The following is a 19,814-nucleotide window of genomic DNA, read 5'->3' as shown; positions in this document are numbered from 1 at the left end:
TTGAGCGTTACGGTTTGTCCTCCCAAACCATCCTCCAGCTCCTACTCACACATGGGCTGTGCGATAGTCCCGGAAAGGACGGCACAACGAAGATGAGCCGCCTTTTGTGTGCAATGTTCTTCTGCAGCCTCCCGACCGACGGCCGACGATGATGGCAAACGGGTGAGTGTATTATGACGACCTTTTTGACGGTCATTAAAAGCCATCAGCAGACGACAGCAGCAGCAGCAGCAGCAGCAAGCAACCCGGTAACTTATCTAAGTCGATCTTTCGGTCGCACTCGGGCGACCCCTGATTGTTGACTGGAACAGGTTCACACCGGGAGCGAGTTGAAACGGGCAGGTTGGCCGGTTTCACCTTCCTAGGAGAGAGCACCGAATGGAACATCCACAGCTGCCATTGTGTAGTGACGATGAGTTGCTACCACGCTAGCGTACAGCGTCACCTCCCGCACCGAGCCGGCTGAGGGTGAGAATGAAAAGAGCATTATGTTTCCATTCCAAAACCAGCCGCTCGGGAGTGGAGAGTTCTTTACATATTCTTAACGCTCCACGTTCATCGTTTGCCAACATCGCAGGCTCTACCCATTAGTGGCAGGATAGGGCAAGAAAGTCAAACCTTTCGCTATCGTGCCTGGTCGTTTGTGTAAACACGCGTTCACGCTCAGCCCTCCTCTGGTGGGTGGACATTTTAGTAAATGAATTTGCATCTGCTCTTACGTGCGGTATCCATCCATCCGTCTATCAATGTGCACATGGGACCGTTTCTGCGCTCTTAGTCTTGCAAATCAACTGCCTGTGAGCTTTTCTTTTTACTTGCACGGAACGTTAGGAGGGCGAAAAGTTCATCTAACGAGAAACAATACGAGAAAATGCCAGCAGGCTTGAGCTCACCACACATAACAAAAAAAAGGAAACCACCACAGAAGTGTACAAAGCAAACGCCACTGCAACCGTCGTGACTCCGATGATGAACCGTAGCGAAACATTAGGCTATTATGTTGTTTCATGCTTCATGGTGTTTTCGCTGTTTCAAGTCAGTACTGTCTATTGTGCTGTGCTGTTTCTTCTTGATGTTTAGGTGTTTTTGGTGCTTTGGTGTTTTGAAAAGAAAGGCAAAAACACGGAAACAAGCTGTACAATGACACTGGTTAATGCAACTGAACGGCAGTATGTGAGCATGAGAAGAAATGAAATGCCATAACAACATACTGCATCTTCTCGAATGTATGCAGCATGTTTTATCATTTCTTTAGCATCTTTTAACCAAAATGTCGAAAATGTGCATACATGTAGGCGCAAAAAATGTATACAAGAAATAAAGCGTTAGTATATAACGGTAATTGCAATTGCATATATTCAGGCGCATTTATACTTACATAGTATTTGTAAGCATGAGCATACATGTAAAAGTAACAACTAGCTTTTTTTGTAAAAATTAACTAATTCAGTTTTTATTCCTCCATTCACTAAAATATTTCCTTATTTATCTTTTAAACTAAATTTAGTATCTGCTTTAAATCTTGTAATAAATCTCTGAAAGGCATGCTCACTTCACTAGTGGGCACAGGTAGACCTTGACCGAAAACAGTTGTTGTTCCAAAATAGAAGAAGAATAAACTGCAAAAACTGTACATTTTTTTAGAAAAAACTACATTGTTTGTCTAGTTTTAAAGTTGAAGCACAACTCCCAATGTCAAAAGAACATTCAACTGTCCAAAATTTGAATAAATCGCTTGCAATAGATGGTCTCACTAACATTATCTCCACCTGAACGTACTACCCAAAATTTTACCTGGCAAAAATGCCATTTCCTTTCTTACATTGAACAGCTAGCAATTGAAAATCGTTCCCCTACAAAAAAAGGGTAAAGTCTGTTTCACTCTTCCAATCCGAAACTCAAATCCAAAGCACGTGATGCTACCTTCATTAAGGCGTCGCTTGCACCCGGGTTAATGAAATTACCGGACCAACCAATCCTTTCATCTACACCGATCGCTGGCTACCACCATCACTACCAGCAATACGGTACGGTTGCCCAAACTAACCCGTCATCGAATCTGTCACCACGGACCCGGTTGAGGGGGCGGACGATGGAGGGATGAAAATTTTGCTTAAATCATACCCGATAGCACCCCATCCCAACCGGGTGAAAAACGATCCCGCACCCGTAAGTGGTAGAAAGATTAGCAACGCAGCGAACATGCGAACAACGCCACGGCCCGCTAGTCGAAGAACAAATGTCCGGCCGGTGGTGGACCAGAGCGCACTTCGCAAAAAAGGGGCACGTGACGGAAATGTTAATGTCACGACTGCCAAATCCATGGCTTCAAAAAGGTGAAATATTGTGGATCCTGTGCAAAGGAGGGGGTTTTTTTCACTCACTCCTGTTGGCCTTTCCGCCTTAAGTTTGGCATTGAGCTGCGTACGAAATCAATCGTACCTTTTGTTCGCGCGTGCCCCGTGCTGTGCACGTTCTTTTCCCTTTTTTTCCATCCAGCATCCAGAAAGGCTCGTTGCTTCTTTCTACTCCGAGCTGGATATCTTGGTTGCGGAAATGAGATTTCACGAACGCACGCTCACCTCCTGAGCTGGCCACTGATTAGCTTCTTCGCTATGACGAGCCACGAGCAACGGGTTTCTATTTTTATGGATTTTCTGTCACTTTTTTTAGCTGCTTCCATTGGCTTTTATTCTTGTCCAGGGTGGTATGGTGCTAAAGTCTGGCCGACTGGGTTTGAAAGCGTAAGCCCGAACGGTGTAACGGCCGACGCACGGAACTGACGTTTGAAATATTTAATTACAGCCAGCCTCTGATCAAAGGCACGGACATATGGCAGGTCTCTGTGCGTGTTGCGTTGGTTTTGATCGATTTTGACGAGGGATGAGTTTCGAGCGCAACCGAAAGGGAGCCAATTACCATTTTTGGAATGCAAATGTAGGCCTGGGTGAAATGTGTTTTTGCATATTTAAGAAGAAATCTGTTTTTTCTACTTTCATCGAAATTGAATTATCGTTTCTTTTTCTTTCAATAACTAATAATTCAAAAAAAAATACCACCCCGGAAACAAACACTCCATTACTTTTAAAAGTTTGGTTTAATAAAAAAAAGCATCACAATTTGCCCGATCAACCATAAAGAAGCGCTAAAGCAGGTGTTTTTATTGTGACTCCCTAACTTAAGGCGCACCCTCCTTTCCGTACACTCACTGCATAACTTCGGGCGCTCCAACACCCAATAACAGTTCATTGTGTTACGAGTCCTCCTTTGAGCTGGAGTGTTTGAGCTAGAGAAAGTTTGCTTGATTATAAAATACTTTGAGCAAGCTACTTATCAACAGCATCCGCACTGCCTCACACTTTTTCGTACTGCTATTATTGCTATTTCTCTACTACCATGGACTAACTTTTTGACACTGTGAGCTGTGGTCCAATCCAGGGCGTGCGCCGGTGTGCGCTAGCAACAGGATGTTCGCCTTCCAAGTGCGATGCAAATGTATGTCACAGGGGAGCAAAACTAACAAAGCTTTTGATTCGACTTCTCAAGTCAGCTTCGGCGAAACGATACTTACGATATGATCTGGTGCAATAGCCAGCGCTTGATTTTCCCCTTGTGAGTGTGGGTTTATTCATTCTTATCAATCATGTAGAACTTTTCCAAAATACAGTTCTTAAAGCATAATTTTCTTGTGTTTTATTTCGCCTAAATTTTCTTTTCTTCCACTTCGCAAAATCGATCAATCTTAAATCTATATCATCCACTCCCATTGAAATCTCCCCTGCAGACAGATCCAGCCGCTCTAATTACCGATTGCGCTCAGTCGAACTAATTATCGTTTCCTGCGTTCTGTACCTTTTTCTCCCCAATTCTTTTCTTCTCCACCCTCCCAGTGATAGCCGCCCTGCGCGACGTTCAGGTTTCGGTGCCGCCCGCGGTGCGGCGGGGCGATACGGCCACCCTGCACTGCTACTACGACATGGACGGCGAAAGCCTGTACTCGGTCAAATGGTACAAGGGCCGGCGGGAGTTCTATCGCTACACGCCCAAGGAAAGCCCGCCGATGAAAATTTTCCCCGCCCAGGGCGTCCAGGTGAAGGTGAGTAAGGGAGCGTTGGAATGGTTGGGGAAGGGGCCGGGTAAAATACAACTTTGCCTTGTAAATAAATATACGTATTTCCGTGCGATTTATTTTCCCCCTAATTAGGTAAGTGAAAGATTTCAAACACCGGTTCCTGTGTACAAGCGCTTTACGCTGAGTTGCAACTGAAACAGATCAAAAGGCTTGCTCGGTGGCTCGTGCAGAGCAGCCACCATGTTGGAAGCATGCTTCGCAAGAGCTCAAGCTTACTATCGACCATGGCTCTCCATTCGGGAGCACAGTTTTTCAATTTCCAAATGTTAGCCCGGATCGATTATTAAAACTGTTCCTGTTCCGCTCGATTGCTCCCCCGGACGGAGCGAACAGCACCGGAGCGCCAAAATCCAAGAGCAACAAGATGAAGCAAGACAAATGTTAAGAATCAGTAAAAATCACATGATAAAAGAGGCTTCGGCTCGCCGGCAACAACATCCTAGTGCTTGCTACAGTAGCAGCAGCCACGGCTATTTATCTTCCCTTCAAAGTCTCCCTCGATAATTCATCTAATATTCGCAATGGGAGCATAAGAAATGCTCCCCCACATGCACCCTTTCTGCCCTGGTTCCTCCGAAGCCATGGCACAATAAACACACACATGGTTCGTTCTAATGCACCAGTATCGAGGCTGAAGCGGAGTGGAAGGTTACCTTCGGAAGCGACGGGATGAGTCCGGCTCAAGGTTCCGAGTAAAAACCCCGGAACCATACGTCCGGCGAGGTTTGGTACTGGGAGCGGGGGTTGGAAAAACTAAAACCACAATGAATTTATGCTGTGTAGAAAATGTTCATCTACCCTACCCTCCCTCAGCTATCTATCTTCTAGCACGCTGTAGCGGATGCTGAAATCTGGCAACAGGCCACTCGCCACTGCCCCGGCTGGTGAAGGGGAATGAATGTATTTGACTAAGAAAAGCTGTAGCTGGAGGGTAAAATAACACAACTATAACCCGCTCGTGCTGTTACCATAAAGTGACCGGTTTCGGCAGGGAGCATTTTTCTATCCGGACAAAAGTTCTTTTTCTACCCAAGCCACATAGCTTTCGGTGTATGTATTTCCTCCCCATTTAGTGTCTGCAGCCAATTTTTTAGCCACCGACCCCAAAAAGGCTTTGGCCCCGTTGCCGGAACAAATTATTAAACTGACAAAACGAACTTGTGTGGCTTGGGCTGCTTTTGAAACTAAAGATCAAGCCCGTCTGCTGCCGGTGGTTTGGGATAGTTCTGGCAAAATTGCTCCTGAAAGATCCTTGCGCAAACGCTGTAACGTACTGTGGTTTGCTGGTCACGATAAATTCAGCCGCCACCATTTGCTGAAAGTTTCCATTTTGTGGGTGTGTGTGTGTGTGTGTGTGTGTGTGTGTGTGTGTGTGTATTTTGGTTTTTGACTCAAGTGTGCAGTTCGGCATGCTTGGAAGGGTTTTTGAGTGGCTTTTCAGCATATTGATAGCTTTTGTTTTATTTGAGCTCCATCCAGAAGGAGTAATGTTATTCATGAGTGATAACGCATTCTAAACATTTCGAAAATATTGCCGAGGTCGACACAATTTTTCAACAAAGTGCCAGCTTGAAAGCATCAATTTTTTTGCGCTCGACCATATTTTAAGCCCTGAGTTTGAATCGTTTTCATTGAATTAAATTAAATTAAAAGATGTGCAAATAGAGGCTCTAGTCGACTGAGGCTACACTAAATGAAGAATAGAACATTATCACATTAGTTTATAACGTCTAAGACGCAGAAGTTTAAGACTATTTGTATAGATATCAAAGCGACATCGAGCCAACAATTTAACGTTTCTAGACGAGTGTTTATTGCGTACTAATTTTATAAAAGCTATTAACAGTTTTCATGCGTAAAACACCACTAGTGCTATACCAATTGCATACCTTCAGGCTCCACAACACAATTCAATTTATTTATTATGTCAATTTAATTCAAACCATACAGTCAATAGTGTTTAGTTTCAATTCCAATCAAATGACGGCTTTGTTTCATTATTAACCTTTAATCAACAGCGCTCCGCCTCCAACGAAAGCCAGCTTACGCTGCTCGGTCTGTCGCTGGCCTCGTCCGGCAAGTACAGCTGCGAAGTGTCGGCCGATGCACCCTCGTTTCACACGATGATCGTGACTGGTGATCTGGAAGTATGCGGTAAGTGTGCGGCGCCTGATGATCTGTAACAACCTCAACCGATTTAAATTACACCCATAGCGACCCTTCGCTTGCAGCAGGCAGCGCGTTACAGCACGAACATAACGACGGGTGCACATAAATAGCCCCAGCCCACTGCACATCTCTTTAATTTCCTTTATGAACCGGTCCGGCCATAATTAATTCCCCGTTTTTAACTTCAATTGTCCTATCGATCTCGTTCCTTTTTTGATAATCTTTTTTTATTTGTGTGCGTGTGTGTGTGTTAACGATGCTTTTTGCTGCCATTACGGTTCGTTTGCATACACATGCGTCACCGCAGAATTAATTATCTCCTCCCAGCGCGAGTGGCACCCGTCCGTAGTGCCCAGTAAGCGGTTAATCATAAATTAAAAAACAATATTTGCATCCACCCAAAAGGCCTCCTCTCGCCCTCCCAGACCAAACCGGCCCGTGCACTGAATGCAACTATGCGTACAGAAAAATCGGCGAATTATTATCAAACCCTTTGATAAATATCGGCCACCAATCATTACCACCCTCACCGCAGCTGCCAATCCCAACCGCCCCCAAACGGGGACATGGAATCCATCATTAACTTTGTCTAGATTGCTAATTAATGAACCTTTTACCTGTCCATTGCATCGTAACAATTGCATCGCCGCAAAGTGTTGACCCGACTCCGGCTTATTTTCCTCACACCATCGCACCCCGTTTTCGAATCATTTATTTGCAACCCAAACCAGTTCGTAACGCGTGCCCTGTAACGGTGCCTGCGCGTCCCGTTTGATGCCGGCTTTACCTTCGCTAATGAACTTTGTCAGTCAGAGCTGGGAATTCATGGGTTCACCATTCTTTTTCTCTCTCTCTCTTCTTTATTCTATTTTGTCCCCACAGAGGTCCCCAAGCATGTGCCCTCGATACACGGTATGCGATCGCGGTATCGCGTCGGCGACATTGTGCGCGGCAACTGCACGTCCCACAACTCGCGCCCACCGGCCAACCTCACCTGGTACATCAACGAGGCACAGGTACGTAAGCGATAGCACCGCCATTGCGTGTCGGGGGAATAAATTTCAATTATTGATGAGGCAACATTGCGGCTCATTAGTTTGCTGCGAAATGGGTGAAAACGCTTTACTTTTAAAATCAAAGGTTTTGCGCCCAACGGACCAACATAATGGATCAATTATGGCGTTACGGCGTAGTAATCATGTGCATATTGAATGTATTTAAGAGCCCCTTTTCGCAATCTGTTCTCCCGTACTATTAACGGAACCGTTGCGCTTCGAAAGCGGGGCTGAAACAGTTTGTGCGAATCATACGAAACTGATAATGTGTCCAGTGTGTTTACCTTATCAAAACATCCCGAAGCGAATTGCTTTATGCGTAGAGCATTGCACAGCATAAAAAAGTCACAGCACTCCACTGTACACACAATCTCAGCCTTCCGAACGTGAGAAGTTCCTTTAACCTTCGCAAGCAACATATTAAACACTTCGCATAGGGCGAACGAGTAATAATAATAATGGTGGCATGCATGTTTGACAACGAAGAAGCGATGGCTTGTACCGGCATCCAGCCACAAGCACACACACACACACACACAGATGGGCCCAGGGATGGGATCGCTTCGCTATGATTGATTGGTCCCCGGAGGACAGTTTGTTACACGATAAGGGCTCTTGTGCTGCTCCGGTGCGGTTGGAAACGTTCGCGGCAACGGATAGTTCACCGTGACACGGTACATGCACGTGCTTTCTTGCATAAAGTACGGAGGAGCGGTGAGAGTGCGAACGGGTGAGAGTTTGTAGTAAAGTTGCGCTATGGGCTTGAATGCTGCAAATTTCGTGTGTGCGCGTAAGAGAGATGTTCATGCAAAAAGTGTTTCACAGCTGTTGATTTTGAATTGTTGAACGGGAAAACTGTAGATTTTGTTTAAAATATAGCAAGAACATTCAGCAATAGATAAATAGTTATAAATCCAATTAAAATAATATTTTCAAATCAGATTGTTTTCAACAGACAGCAAAAACACATAAAAGCTAATTAAATGCAAAACAAAAACGATTTAAAACATTGTTTGCTTTTTAACATATTTTCTAGCACATGTTATCAATACTGTTTTTATTTTTTACTCGTTTAACTGATTGTTTTACAAACATTTGGGGTCAACCATTATGCCAACTAGCCCTACTATACAGAATGTCAAATCCTTATATTAAGGAATTCTGTTGGATTCTGTAAACATAGCCTAAATCAACATTTTGATGTTATTTTCACCAAAACAAATAGGAATTTAAGCTTAATTCGTAGATTAAGCCGTATGTTTAATGATCCATTTTGATGATTCACGATTATATATGATCCATCCATATGTCTATTACACAGTTCCCAGCACAAAATACTAAAACCGATAGGATGGAAAATATATTCAAAAATGCACTCGAATCGCCATTAGTAGGAGAAATCGATCTGAGCTTCAATCGTACAGGTCGCACTGTTTATTGTTAGGTTTTGAATACTTTGGCGAACCAGAGTAGAGTAGCCCAGGGGTTTAAACTATTGACTGGGCTCATCGATGCTTTGAAGACCATGACCATGAGTTTGAAGACCATGACAACCTCTAATGGTTCGTTGCTATGTATGACAAGCATCTTCAATGATTGCTTCAGTGTTGTCCTTTATTGGTTCATTATTTATTTCTAAATGTTCTAAACTTCAGCGTGATTTCTGGTGCTCTGGGTAAGCAAAGACGTAGGTCTACGTTAAAGCATTGTTTGTAGACTACGGAAGCCAGCATGAATTAATGCAAACTTTTTTTTAAATAATTAATTCGATCAATTGTAAATTAATAACTGAACATAGGACCAAGCTCCCCGAACAACAACTAATGGTGTGATGGCGTAGTGTCTTGGAGATTGGACCCTTTTTTTTGGAAAATTGTGCCAAGAAAATCAAAAACAAAGTCATCAGGAGCAGCCGTATCTCAGAACTCGTGAGCTACTCTATTGATCAGCTCTAAGCGACTGTTCATGATTAGCTTCGGTTTTTCAACTTCGGATTTTTTAAATAAACTCGTCAAACATAAATATACAACTTCCTTCACATGAGCAAAACTCTTTCTGCGTTGACACATTTGATGGCCGTTGTTTCATCGAGCTTTCCCGACCGCTGCCCACATCCTTGTGCCGCTCTGCATCGGCGCCCGTATCGGGGAACGGATTTGAATATTTAAACAAACGTGTCATCGCCAAACAAACGGACCAGATTGACAGATAAGACATTAAACTTTACGCTTTCTTCGAGCAGCTTCCATCAACTTCCTTGCCAAAGTTCTCGTTTCGCTTTGCCTTTATGCCAATCTAGTTTTTCTTTCCAATTTGAATGGAAAAACAAAAAAAAAACGAACTAACCATTCCAAACTTTCCCAGGCAGGGTGGTGCAGTTAATATTCCGCAAAATAAAAAAAAAAACTTTCTTATCATTCAGACACTGGCCATAACTCCACTGCCAAGCGTGGAGACTCAATTTCCATTTTCAAACACTACCCGTTATCTGTGTGTGCCCGGTTTCGAAGCTTACGTCTCTCTCTCTCCACGTCGCACTCTTTCCCTAATCCAATCGAAAATCGAAAAGCGAAAAAACAAAAGACAAAACCACGCCTCACCTTCTCTTTGTTACTTTTTTTGCCATACCTTTGCCATGCCATGCTCATTTGCAAAGTGAAGCGAAGCTCTCACTCATTGAAACAGTCCAACCAATCGAACCAAATCTTATTTCACCCTTCAGTGGCTTTACCGATCAGATTTTTCGGACCAAACTCCTTCGCCCGTCGCTGGCATGGATGGCTCCTTCGTTTCAGCCTTTTTTTTGCAGCTCCTTCCCTTATACTCAACTTTGTAGCCCTCATTTTGGCGTTTGGCGGTGTTTCAGCTCCTCGGGTTGGTGCGGCCTCGCTGACGATGTTTGATGCATAATCTATTCACGGCAACCGTTGAGGCGTGACGTGAAAATTATTCCGCCCCAAACTTTCCGACTCTATCCAAACGGAAAGCTGTTCGTTTCGATGGATGTTTCTTCGAATTTGAGAGGTCCAGTTTCCCCCCCCCCCCCCCCCCCCTCAAGTGGTATTGGAGGTCAAACTTTCATCTTGGCTCAATGGGTTTTTGTTTTTGTTTCGCGCACGACAACCTCCCCGTCCGAAACACATCCGTACAAAGCTTGGGCGATTTTGATCTCGCATTCAATTGTTCAAGTTTTACCGGTCAAACAATGGTGGAAACTGATTTAAAATCCCCCAACTCCCGCCAGTCCCTTCCCCGAGAACGCCCTTCCCCATGCCATACGGAAGAAAACTTCATTCAAATTCGGCTGTAGAAAACTATTAGCTGGCTACGCACGATAAGCCCCAACACACGGCACAAAAGCCATTCAAAATTCTCCGAAAATATTCCCTTCGATCGGTGCTGTGGAGGGCATTTACTGAGTTGGAGATAGGATCAAGGACCGGCTCTGTCGGGAGGCTTCAAAGTGCCAAAGTTCTTGCGCTTTCACCGAAAGCAAGTGGTGGCATCTTCTACCAATAATCCAGCATTTTTGTCACAAGACACAAAAATGTGCTCGACCAAAGTTTGAGCTTTCTTTTCCCCCTTTCCGACTCCCACAAGGGGAGCCCACAGAGGGGGGCACCAACAGCACAGGTAGTTTGGTTTGAAGTCTGCTCCGCCGACGATACGGAAAGATCTCAAGAACGATCGGCAGGAAGTATGGATGACCACAGCAGACCCTTTTTTGTTGGTGATGGGTAAAGTTATTCAGCAGCCCTAGCCTACCTTCCGCTCTAATCCCGGGCGGGTTACGCACCCACCCTCCAAAGGGGGAAAATACGGGTCCCCCAAAATAGAACGCAACTTTCCTTTGATTTTGTACGGATATAATCGTAAGTTTTATTAGTTTGCTGACCGATAGCGGACAGCAAGAATGTGTGGAGGTTGTGGTTTTTTTTTTGGTACAAGATTTGGATAAAGATTTCATAATTTTTTGGGACATCACAACGTTCACCTGAGCCACAAGAAAAGGAATCTCGGGGCGCCGTATCCTTTTCGCAGAATGTTTTTGATTGAGTTATGGTCAAGTGAGGCTTTGTTGTGCGGATTCATACTTATCTGCTATCAATTCGAACCCACACACGACCCACAACTTCTACCGGCTCTGCACGAAGCGATGGAGCGGCATTTACCTTAGAATGAAAGTTAAATTATTTTCTAAGCAATTGGATACCTTCATTCAGCCTGGGGGTCCCAAACTCACCGGGCATTTTATTCTTTTCCCTGTGGTTGTTGCTGGAGTGGAGGATATTCCTTTGCCCAAACATTCGCTCTCTCTCTCTCTCTCTCTCTCTCTCTCTCTCTCTCTCTCTCCCTCTCTCTCTCTCTCTCTCTCTCTCTCTTTCTGTGTCTCTCGGCCGGTACAATAAACAGCAAGGGATGAGCGGATAAAACTAAACACAACACCTTTCCGTATCAACCTACCCCCATCCAAAACGGAACCCTCTTGGTTACGCATGACTTCCCACGTAGGTAGCACCCTAAACTCGATTCCACAAGCCATATTTGCATGCCTGAGGGTGAGCCCCAGGGTGGTCCCGGCAAGCCCAGGCGAGCAGCTTGGGGTGACAGTTTTCAAAGACAATCTCCGGCTGGTTAAACTTTGGACAAAGTTTCCCATTCACCACAGCGGCAGAATACATCCGTATGGTATGGCACCTGTACTGTTGGCTCAGGTGTGGACAGAAAAGGTTCTTCGGTTGAGGGAGCAAGTCGTTTAAAAGGCCAGAAAGGGACGTCAGCGTGTAGTCGTGCGAAAAACAAAACAATTCTACCCCAACAATTCCCAGCATTGGGCTGGGCCGGGGTTGGGGATCACTGGTCAGCTTTCAACTGTATGCGTGCGTGTCTGTTTTGAGTGAGAAAGGAAATAGGAACTAGAGAGAGAGAGAAAGAGAGAGAGAGAAAGAGAAAGAGAGAGAGAGAGAGAGAGAGAGCGATAGAGAAAGAAACACAATTGCTCCATCATTCTCCAGGCTGACCGGGTCCAGCCCGGTTTTGCCATCAAAGGCACACTCGGTTCGCTCGGATTACACTGCCCGGGGCGGCGTGGGAAAGGTCTCGTGAGATGGATAACTTTTCCACAGCCGTCCGACTTTTCCAGCTGCCACTTCTGCGGCAAAAAGCGGCCCAACCTTGTGGCCAGGAGGGGGTAGATGGCTCCTGTTCGCTTTTCAACAATTTGTTAATAGGATCAAATATGTTTTGGCTATCAGCTTCGGGGCTAATGGCTGGCGAGAGTTATGTGTCTTTTCTGGTGGGAATTTCCTTGGAAAAAAGGCTTGGACAGGATTGATAGGGATGTGGCGCTGGAAGCTGATGGGTGGGGTGTACGGCCCACGGTCGAAAAGTTTCGTTAGTTTCTATGTCGGAACTAATTCTCGGTAGGAAGTACAACTTTTTTTTACTTTCGGCACAGCACATTGGGGGGGCAAGTGTTATCTGTTGAATCGCTAACGAAACATTTTATTGCAAAAATGTTGCTACAGTAAAGCGAAACTGTATGTTTTACCCTTTTCGTTGTGCAAAATTAAAGAGCTTTTCTCGGTGGTGTAGTAAACGTGGCTTAGTGGGCAGGATCATTTCTGCAATTTCCAGCGAAAAACTCTGGGTTAAACACTAAGATTCTCTTTCTCTTACCTGCCCCTAATTGCTCTAATGCCAGTGAATCAGCATTAAAATGTAAGCTGCATTTTATTGCCCCTTGTGCCGCTAAAACCCGCCCGAAGCGCATCCATCCAAATGAAGCTCGCACCGTACCGTGCTCCGTAAGCTGCTCGCAATCCGTTTCCGGGTCGTGTTTTGTCTTTTCCTTTTTTCTCGTTGCAACACAATCTATTTTAATTTGTTGCTTCTAATAAGATTATTCCACTCACATCCGAGTCACGGGCCTCGTGGAGCGTGAAATTTGTGCGCAGACACACACACACACACACACACTCATCCTCATCCGCCCACCGTACACAGCACGTGAGTGCGAGCAATTAGACAAATGCGGTTATGCTTTCGTAATCACAGCAAGCGCGAACGGTAAAAGCGCATGAAAAAAAGAGCACACACACACACACACACACACACACACACACACACACACACACACACACACACACACAGAAAAACACAGCAAAAGGGCACGAAGAGAAGGGAGGAAAAACTTTTACACCTCTTAAAGCAATGCCGCCTACTACAACCCGGCTGGCGGTGGTGTGTTCCTTTCCACCCCGTTTTGCTTTCGCACTCTGTCCGGCACGTTCCCTGGCAGCGAGAGCGTTTCCCGGCCACTGAACCAGTTGCAACAAATCATGTTCACCTAATCCTTAATTTTCCTAATGCACCATGAAACGGAAACACGTTACACGGTTTCCGAGAGGTCGGCGGCTTTTGTGTTCGAGCCTGGGTCAGGGGGAAATGTGTGCAGGGTGTTCTAATCCCTGGAAATGCTCATTGCTTGGCGGGGACCGTTTGCTGGCTTACCGTGCCGGGCACGGCATAGTGCACGAAGCCAAAAGCCGGATACACTTGAAGGTGTTGCAGGGTTCTGTTGCCGAGGGCGGGGGGGGGGGGAAGGAATTATTTATGCACTTTGCACAGTGCGTTCGTAATTACTTTGTTTCGAGCGCTCTTCTAACAATATCAATTTCAAGTGCTATTGATTGCAAAGGCTTTTGAAAGAAAACAACTGTACAGGAGGAACAGATAGCAAATAAATTGAGTCGTTTGTCTTTATACCTAACATTTGTATTGCATATTGCATAACTTTAGGCGGTACTGTGACGCAAAAAACTAGAGAATTAAGGTATTGTTCAAGAATTTAACTAATCGTGTAAAATGTTTATAATTCTAAACCAATTTAGCACAAACAACTCTTTTATGAAATTGAAACTGTGCCGTTAAAGCTATGACCAGAAATTCTTATTGTATACTGCATACTTTTAGGCGCTTTTTAGCCTGTAAAACGTTTTGCGTTTTTTTTTTGGTTCTTTTTAAACAATATAACCTAAAAGTACTCAATTTACATCGATGTAATTTACTAAAGTAAACGTATCTCTTTTTGAACTACACAAAAAAAACACTATAAAACACATTTTTGCATGATCTAAACATAAAAGATGCGGCCTCTATGATTACCCGCAAACAAGCTGTTGTCGTTGTTTGTTTTTTTTTCTTTTTACACTCTGTGGTTTTACTCCGTTCCAAAACATGTAAACTTTCGCATTTCACCGGGTTGACTCGTAGATAATCCTTACTCCTGAATCCGTTAATCCGCTTACAGGCTAATCCATCGTACATCCGCACACACAAACCGTTCCGGGAGCGAAAGAACGAGTTCGAAACGTCGCTGGCCGGCATACACTTTGTGGTGGGCAATCACCACTTTGTGAACGGGAAGCTGAAGGTGAGTGTTCGTTAAGCTCAAGTTAAAACAATATTTAACAATCTGCAACTTTTGGCCACGTTCCCTTTACGTTCACAGATTCGCTGTACGGCCCGAATTCACGACATCTACCTGCAGTCTACGGAACGCTCGATCGACGAAGATCGGCCACGAGTGATTTCGGCCGCTTCGTCAGCAAACAGCAATGGAAAGGGAGCGAACGGGAATGCCGTACCGTACGATCATTTTCCACCGTACGCAGAGAACGAGCTCGATCGGAAGGATTACATGACACATCTTCAAGGTGAGTTGGAGCATATGGCATACTTATACATTATTAGTTCATTTGCTAAGAAGTCAATAAATTTAAGATCGTCTTCCATGGTATCGACAAACAAAAATGTGAAGTGTAATATGTTTCTTTCTTTGTTCTGTTTTCTTCATTCTCAACCACGCTTTGACACAGATGTGGCATCCGGAAGCTCACCCACAGCTCGCCCGATCCTTCCATCCCCAGCTCCACTCACCAGCTTCGATCAGTTCCGGCTGACATCGATCAATCACTTGCGGTGGGCGTTCGGGCCACTCACCGTGCTGATGCTGCCCTTCGCTCACCCGCTGCTCAGTTCGCTCATCAACCGAATAGCACCGCCCCTGCGAGCATGATTTCGGACAGGCAACTAAGCGGGAATGCCCGTAAGACAGCGAGCCAACTCGAAAGTGTCCATCGTTTGGCCCGGCCTCGGATGACTACCAGACTACCAGTGTAGCTTAATCTTCATTCTTGTCTCAACGTCGTGTCGCAAGCCTGCCCACGCGAGGGTGTAAACTGTCTGGAGCACGCCACCCCGTTTCATACAGGTACATTTAGATTTAACGTTGCAGATATGGTGTGACAAAAGCAGAACAACTCTCCAAATTGTAAAACAAACCCTTCAACCATGGTAAACTAACAAACAAAAAACAAGACTTTGCGTAAGCAAACACGCAATGAGCCTCAACGAACAAACGAGTAGCCAACAGTCATCGGCCATGGGCCGGTTTACTGTTAAGCTGGGGGGGAAATAGAAATAGGAAGGGAAACCTTCCCGGCGAAGAAGCAAAGACAAAAACAAAGCAAAGCAAGTATTGTGCGGTGTAATGTGTATTAGAATGTTAAGGTAATATGGTCGTTGCTATTGGTCATACGACCGGAGTCTAGCTAGTGTTATTGCATTGCTCAATGATGCAATTGCAACAGGGTTGGGATAGGATGCTTCAAAGAGAGATGCGCTAGAAGAAGAGGGTGACATTGAAAGGAAAATGAATTTCTATTACAGTTAATGCATAGAATCTTCTCATCGTTTCACTTCCGGTGAGCACCATTTAGGGCAGGAAAGAAGGTGAAGACACATTGAGCTCAAGCTACGACTCGATGGCATCGAGATCTAATTATAAGCTCAGTAGAGTGCTCACTAGCGGCAGTATAGTACGAAGCAAATACGATGTAGAGGTGAATATAGATGTACGTGTTTTTGTGTAAATTGTCCAACGGTGTGAAATGTTTTGCTTTAAGTTATTTTCGATTGCTTTGATTTGAATTTCTTCCCTGTCTTAAGTAATTGTGCGCTAAAAAGGAAAAAACTGTCCAGCAAATTGCATACATTTCGGCGCTTTCACTATTCCACGAATCTATTGGAGAAGAATAGGGCCCATTAAATTGCTTTAAAACAATCCTACAGAGTACTTTTTGCATAAAAGTCAACCACCTTTTTAATGCTATGGTTGTCTACTGCTTTCGGTTTTGTCGTTTCGTTGAAATGAAGAAGCTTCCCCCCCCCCTTTTTTTGCTGACCTTTCGCTAATTAGAATCCTTCGCCGAACGCTCCATCCCTAAAACCTATCCCCAGGCAAGTACAATCCGGCGCAACGTTGAGTCCCTCACATCTTGGTAAGGTTGTAAGTTTTTGCTGCTCCTTAATTTCCTTTACGTTTTCCCCCTATGCGTCATATTGGAAGACAATTTCCATTGTGTAAATAACTAGTAAAAAAAAAACAAAAACAAAACAGTAAGCATTACCGCTAGACGAAAGCAAGCGGGTTACATTAAAGAAGCAACAAGCACTCTTCAACACAAAAACACAAAACAGAGCAACAACAAAAAAAAAAAAACATTTAAATTATAAATCGAGGACGAGCGAAGGAAGCAAGAGCTAATGATTGTACTTCCATTCGTGATAGGTAATCGAGGAATGTGAGGTCGAAGTCCGATGTAAGATATTGAGGCAGCAGTCAGCATAGTGTGGAGCTGTGTTTTCAATGCTGCTCGTCATGATTGTACGATAGACATGCACAACACAAACTTCAGTTGGAGGGTTGATGTTGTCAGAGCGATGCGCCACGAGATTTGACCGACAGCTGCAGCTGAAGGGTCGTCTACCGGGTGGTAGGACAGTTGTAAGTGTGATAGCGATAAGCGAAACGACTTGAAACGGTCGGGCTACTGAGGGCTTCAAACCGCAGACAAATCCAGACGGCGAGATTTGAAGCGCATCGATAAGCATTGCGTTCCAGGAATGGAAGGATTCCCTTTCTGTTATCCCTGCTCCTTAACTAAGGAGGAGCGATAAGAGAGAAAGAGGGAGAGCGATATTGGTTAGAAAATATTAATTCCAAGCTGAGCTGAGATGTAAATGCAAGGACGAAGCGAAAGGAAGCGAAAGTCACGGTATTCAGAATGCTGACTAATTGAATTGTGTATCCGTGCTGGTGAATCGGGAGCATTCCAGCTGGTGAAGAATAAAATCTTGAACAAACGAAAAACAAAACTGCAGTCATGTGGCAGGTCCTTTATCCTTCTTTTATTTCATTTTATTACGAAAGAACAAAAACAAACCCAGGGTGGAAAACAAACGGACAAACACCATTCTTTCGGTTGGTGGTTCGGGCAGAATAAATTTGATACGCTTTCATCGGGTGGCTTTCGAGCAAGGGAGCCACATAATAACACTTCCAACCAAGGAGTTACCGCGCGCGAATAATGAAATCATCAAGGTAAGTAAAAACGACGGTATGGATTAACGCTTTGCGCTACGCTGGTGCTGGAAAACAATGGAAAGAAAAATAAACTTATTCCATTTTTTTTGTTTCTATATTTGGAGAACAAAAGTAAAATTGAACCAAAAACGATTTTTCCATTTCCGGACCCACTTGTGTGGAATAAAAACACTTCAGCGTAGGAAAAACAAAGCCACAGCCACCTGCAGCCGGCACATAATTATGAGATATTGGTGGTCGGTGGAAAAAACTGTGCCATTCGTTTGTTTGTGCTCCAACAAAGTGATGCGCCGCGAGCAATCGGAAGAAAAAAATAATGCCCACGCACTATCCTTTATTTCAACATTCACAGTCGCAGCCGTTCAGCAAAAGAGCACGTGCAAAGAGCACTGGTTTGAATGAGGCTTATTACGTGACATAACTGCGCACCCGATGGATTAATATTCGCGGGCCTTCTTGATGCCAGTGCAGCGCTCTATTTGTAACGCTCTGCAAGGGTGTTTTTTCGTTTTGTTTTCTCTCTGTTAAAAGCAAATGATTATGATTTAATTGAAAATCGTACTAAGCCTTACGGTCCGTTGCAAGCTGAAAGCTCCAACAAATGGCTACAAAATTGCACTTCCGCTTCCAAAACCCTTTTCCCAGCTTGCATTGTGACATTCCTTGGCAGCAAATCCCGTACGCACATAGAGAGAGAGTGAGAGAGAGAGAGTGAGAGAGAGATGAGATAAAACACAAAACAAAAGAAAACGAAAGCACACAAACCCCGTCCAACTTCAGCGGGCCGGAAGGAATCAACCACCGACAGCATCCGCCCCGGTTGAGCGGGCCTGGTTTGTGTTTGCCCGGGTGGCTTTTCATCATTTTCTCGAGTTGTGCTTATCTGCGCGGTCCCTTCCTGTCCCCTTTCCCTCCCAGTACCCAGCACAACTGGAGCGGATGCAAAACCCGCATGCCCATCGCCGCCCCGCCAAGCGAAAGGAAAATAATAAAAATTAATTATTTATAAGCTTGGATTATTAAACAAGATATTAATTATGAGAAGGGAAATTAATGAGCCACTGCGAAGCACCTCGAGGGAAGGCGCGGTTACTTTGCCGGTGCCTTTTTTCTTCTTCTCACCCGGCGTGTGTGTTGTGGGGATGTGGTTTGGGCCGTTGTTTTGGGGGTTGTTTTCGCGGTTGTGTTTTTAACTTTTTTGCTATTTCAGTGGAGTGTGCGTTTTTACTACGTTTGGCGGCAACGGTTTGGCACTGTACTGCACGCAACGAAACACATTGTTTTCCCCCGAAACAAGGATTATGCGTCAGCAATAATTCAACTGACGTTTCTTGGGCAGAGCAAAGCGGACAATGTTGAGCGAAAGTGATGCGTTCGTTGTGAATGTCATCTTGTTTTAGTTTTGGTTTTTCAATTTTTGTAATTTTCTAACCTTTTTGGTAAAAATTAGAAAGCTTTTATACATTTATATTTTTAAACTTTACAAGCATACAATCAGAAGTTGACTCTTTATAAATGTAACAATTGATACCTCAAAACCTTCACATAAATACTAAAATGTTGTAATGGATCCGAAAATTTGGAAGCATACTGAATTGATTTCTTTCAGACGCTTGGCACAAATGCCAACCTCTCCACACGTTTCAAGGTCACCGCCTTCAATTAAACACATTTCCCCGTACCTCAAATTTCCACCCCCAAAAACCATAAATAATCACTGCTCACGGTCACTCGACCGCTCATGGCTTCCGTCTTGAGCTGCAATCGTTTCAATTGATTTATGGTACCGGCAATTGTTCCACCCACTCACTGGCTACACAACACCACAACACACCTCCCACTGGCACCAGGAAATAAGTCATCACCACCACAATCTTCACCATTTCTTGCGGGTAGCTATTTTTCCTGTCATCGGTTTGATTCTGTCATCTATACTGTGTTTCGATCACACAAACACACACAAAAACACCCCCAAAGATACTCTCATTGCGCGCTGGAAATCGATGTG

At 44.5% G+C, this 19,814-nt stretch overlaps 1 protein-coding gene across 1 annotated transcript in view; it reads left to right on the top strand.

Annotated features, from left to right (window-relative positions):
• The window catches only part of LOC121597004, a 95,927-nt gene extending 78,353 nt beyond the window's left edge, over nt 1-17,574 (top strand). The window contains exons 3-8 of the mRNA XM_041922450.1: nt 3,891-4,096; nt 6,151-6,286; nt 7,184-7,317; nt 14,669-14,791; nt 14,870-15,074; nt 15,237-17,574. Of these exons, the coding sequence (XP_041778384.1) occupies nt 3,891-4,096; nt 6,151-6,286; nt 7,184-7,317; nt 14,669-14,791; nt 14,870-15,074; nt 15,237-15,436 (1,004 nt within the window). The 3' untranslated portion in view covers nt 15,437-17,574. The remainder of the gene's footprint in view (nt 1-3,890; nt 4,097-6,150; nt 6,287-7,183; nt 7,318-14,668; nt 14,792-14,869; nt 15,075-15,236) is intronic.
• Nucleotides 17,575-19,814: the final 2,240 nt, after the last annotated feature.

Source organism: Anopheles merus, chromosome 3R, assembly GCF_017562075.2.
Source record: "Anopheles merus strain MAF chromosome 3R, AmerM5.1, whole genome shotgun sequence".
In the NCBI taxonomy this organism is placed as follows: Eukaryota; Metazoa; Arthropoda; class Insecta; order Diptera; family Culicidae; genus Anopheles; species Anopheles merus.
The sequence above is the reverse complement of the archived record's forward strand: the minus strand, read 5'-3'. Positions and strand labels throughout refer to the sequence as shown.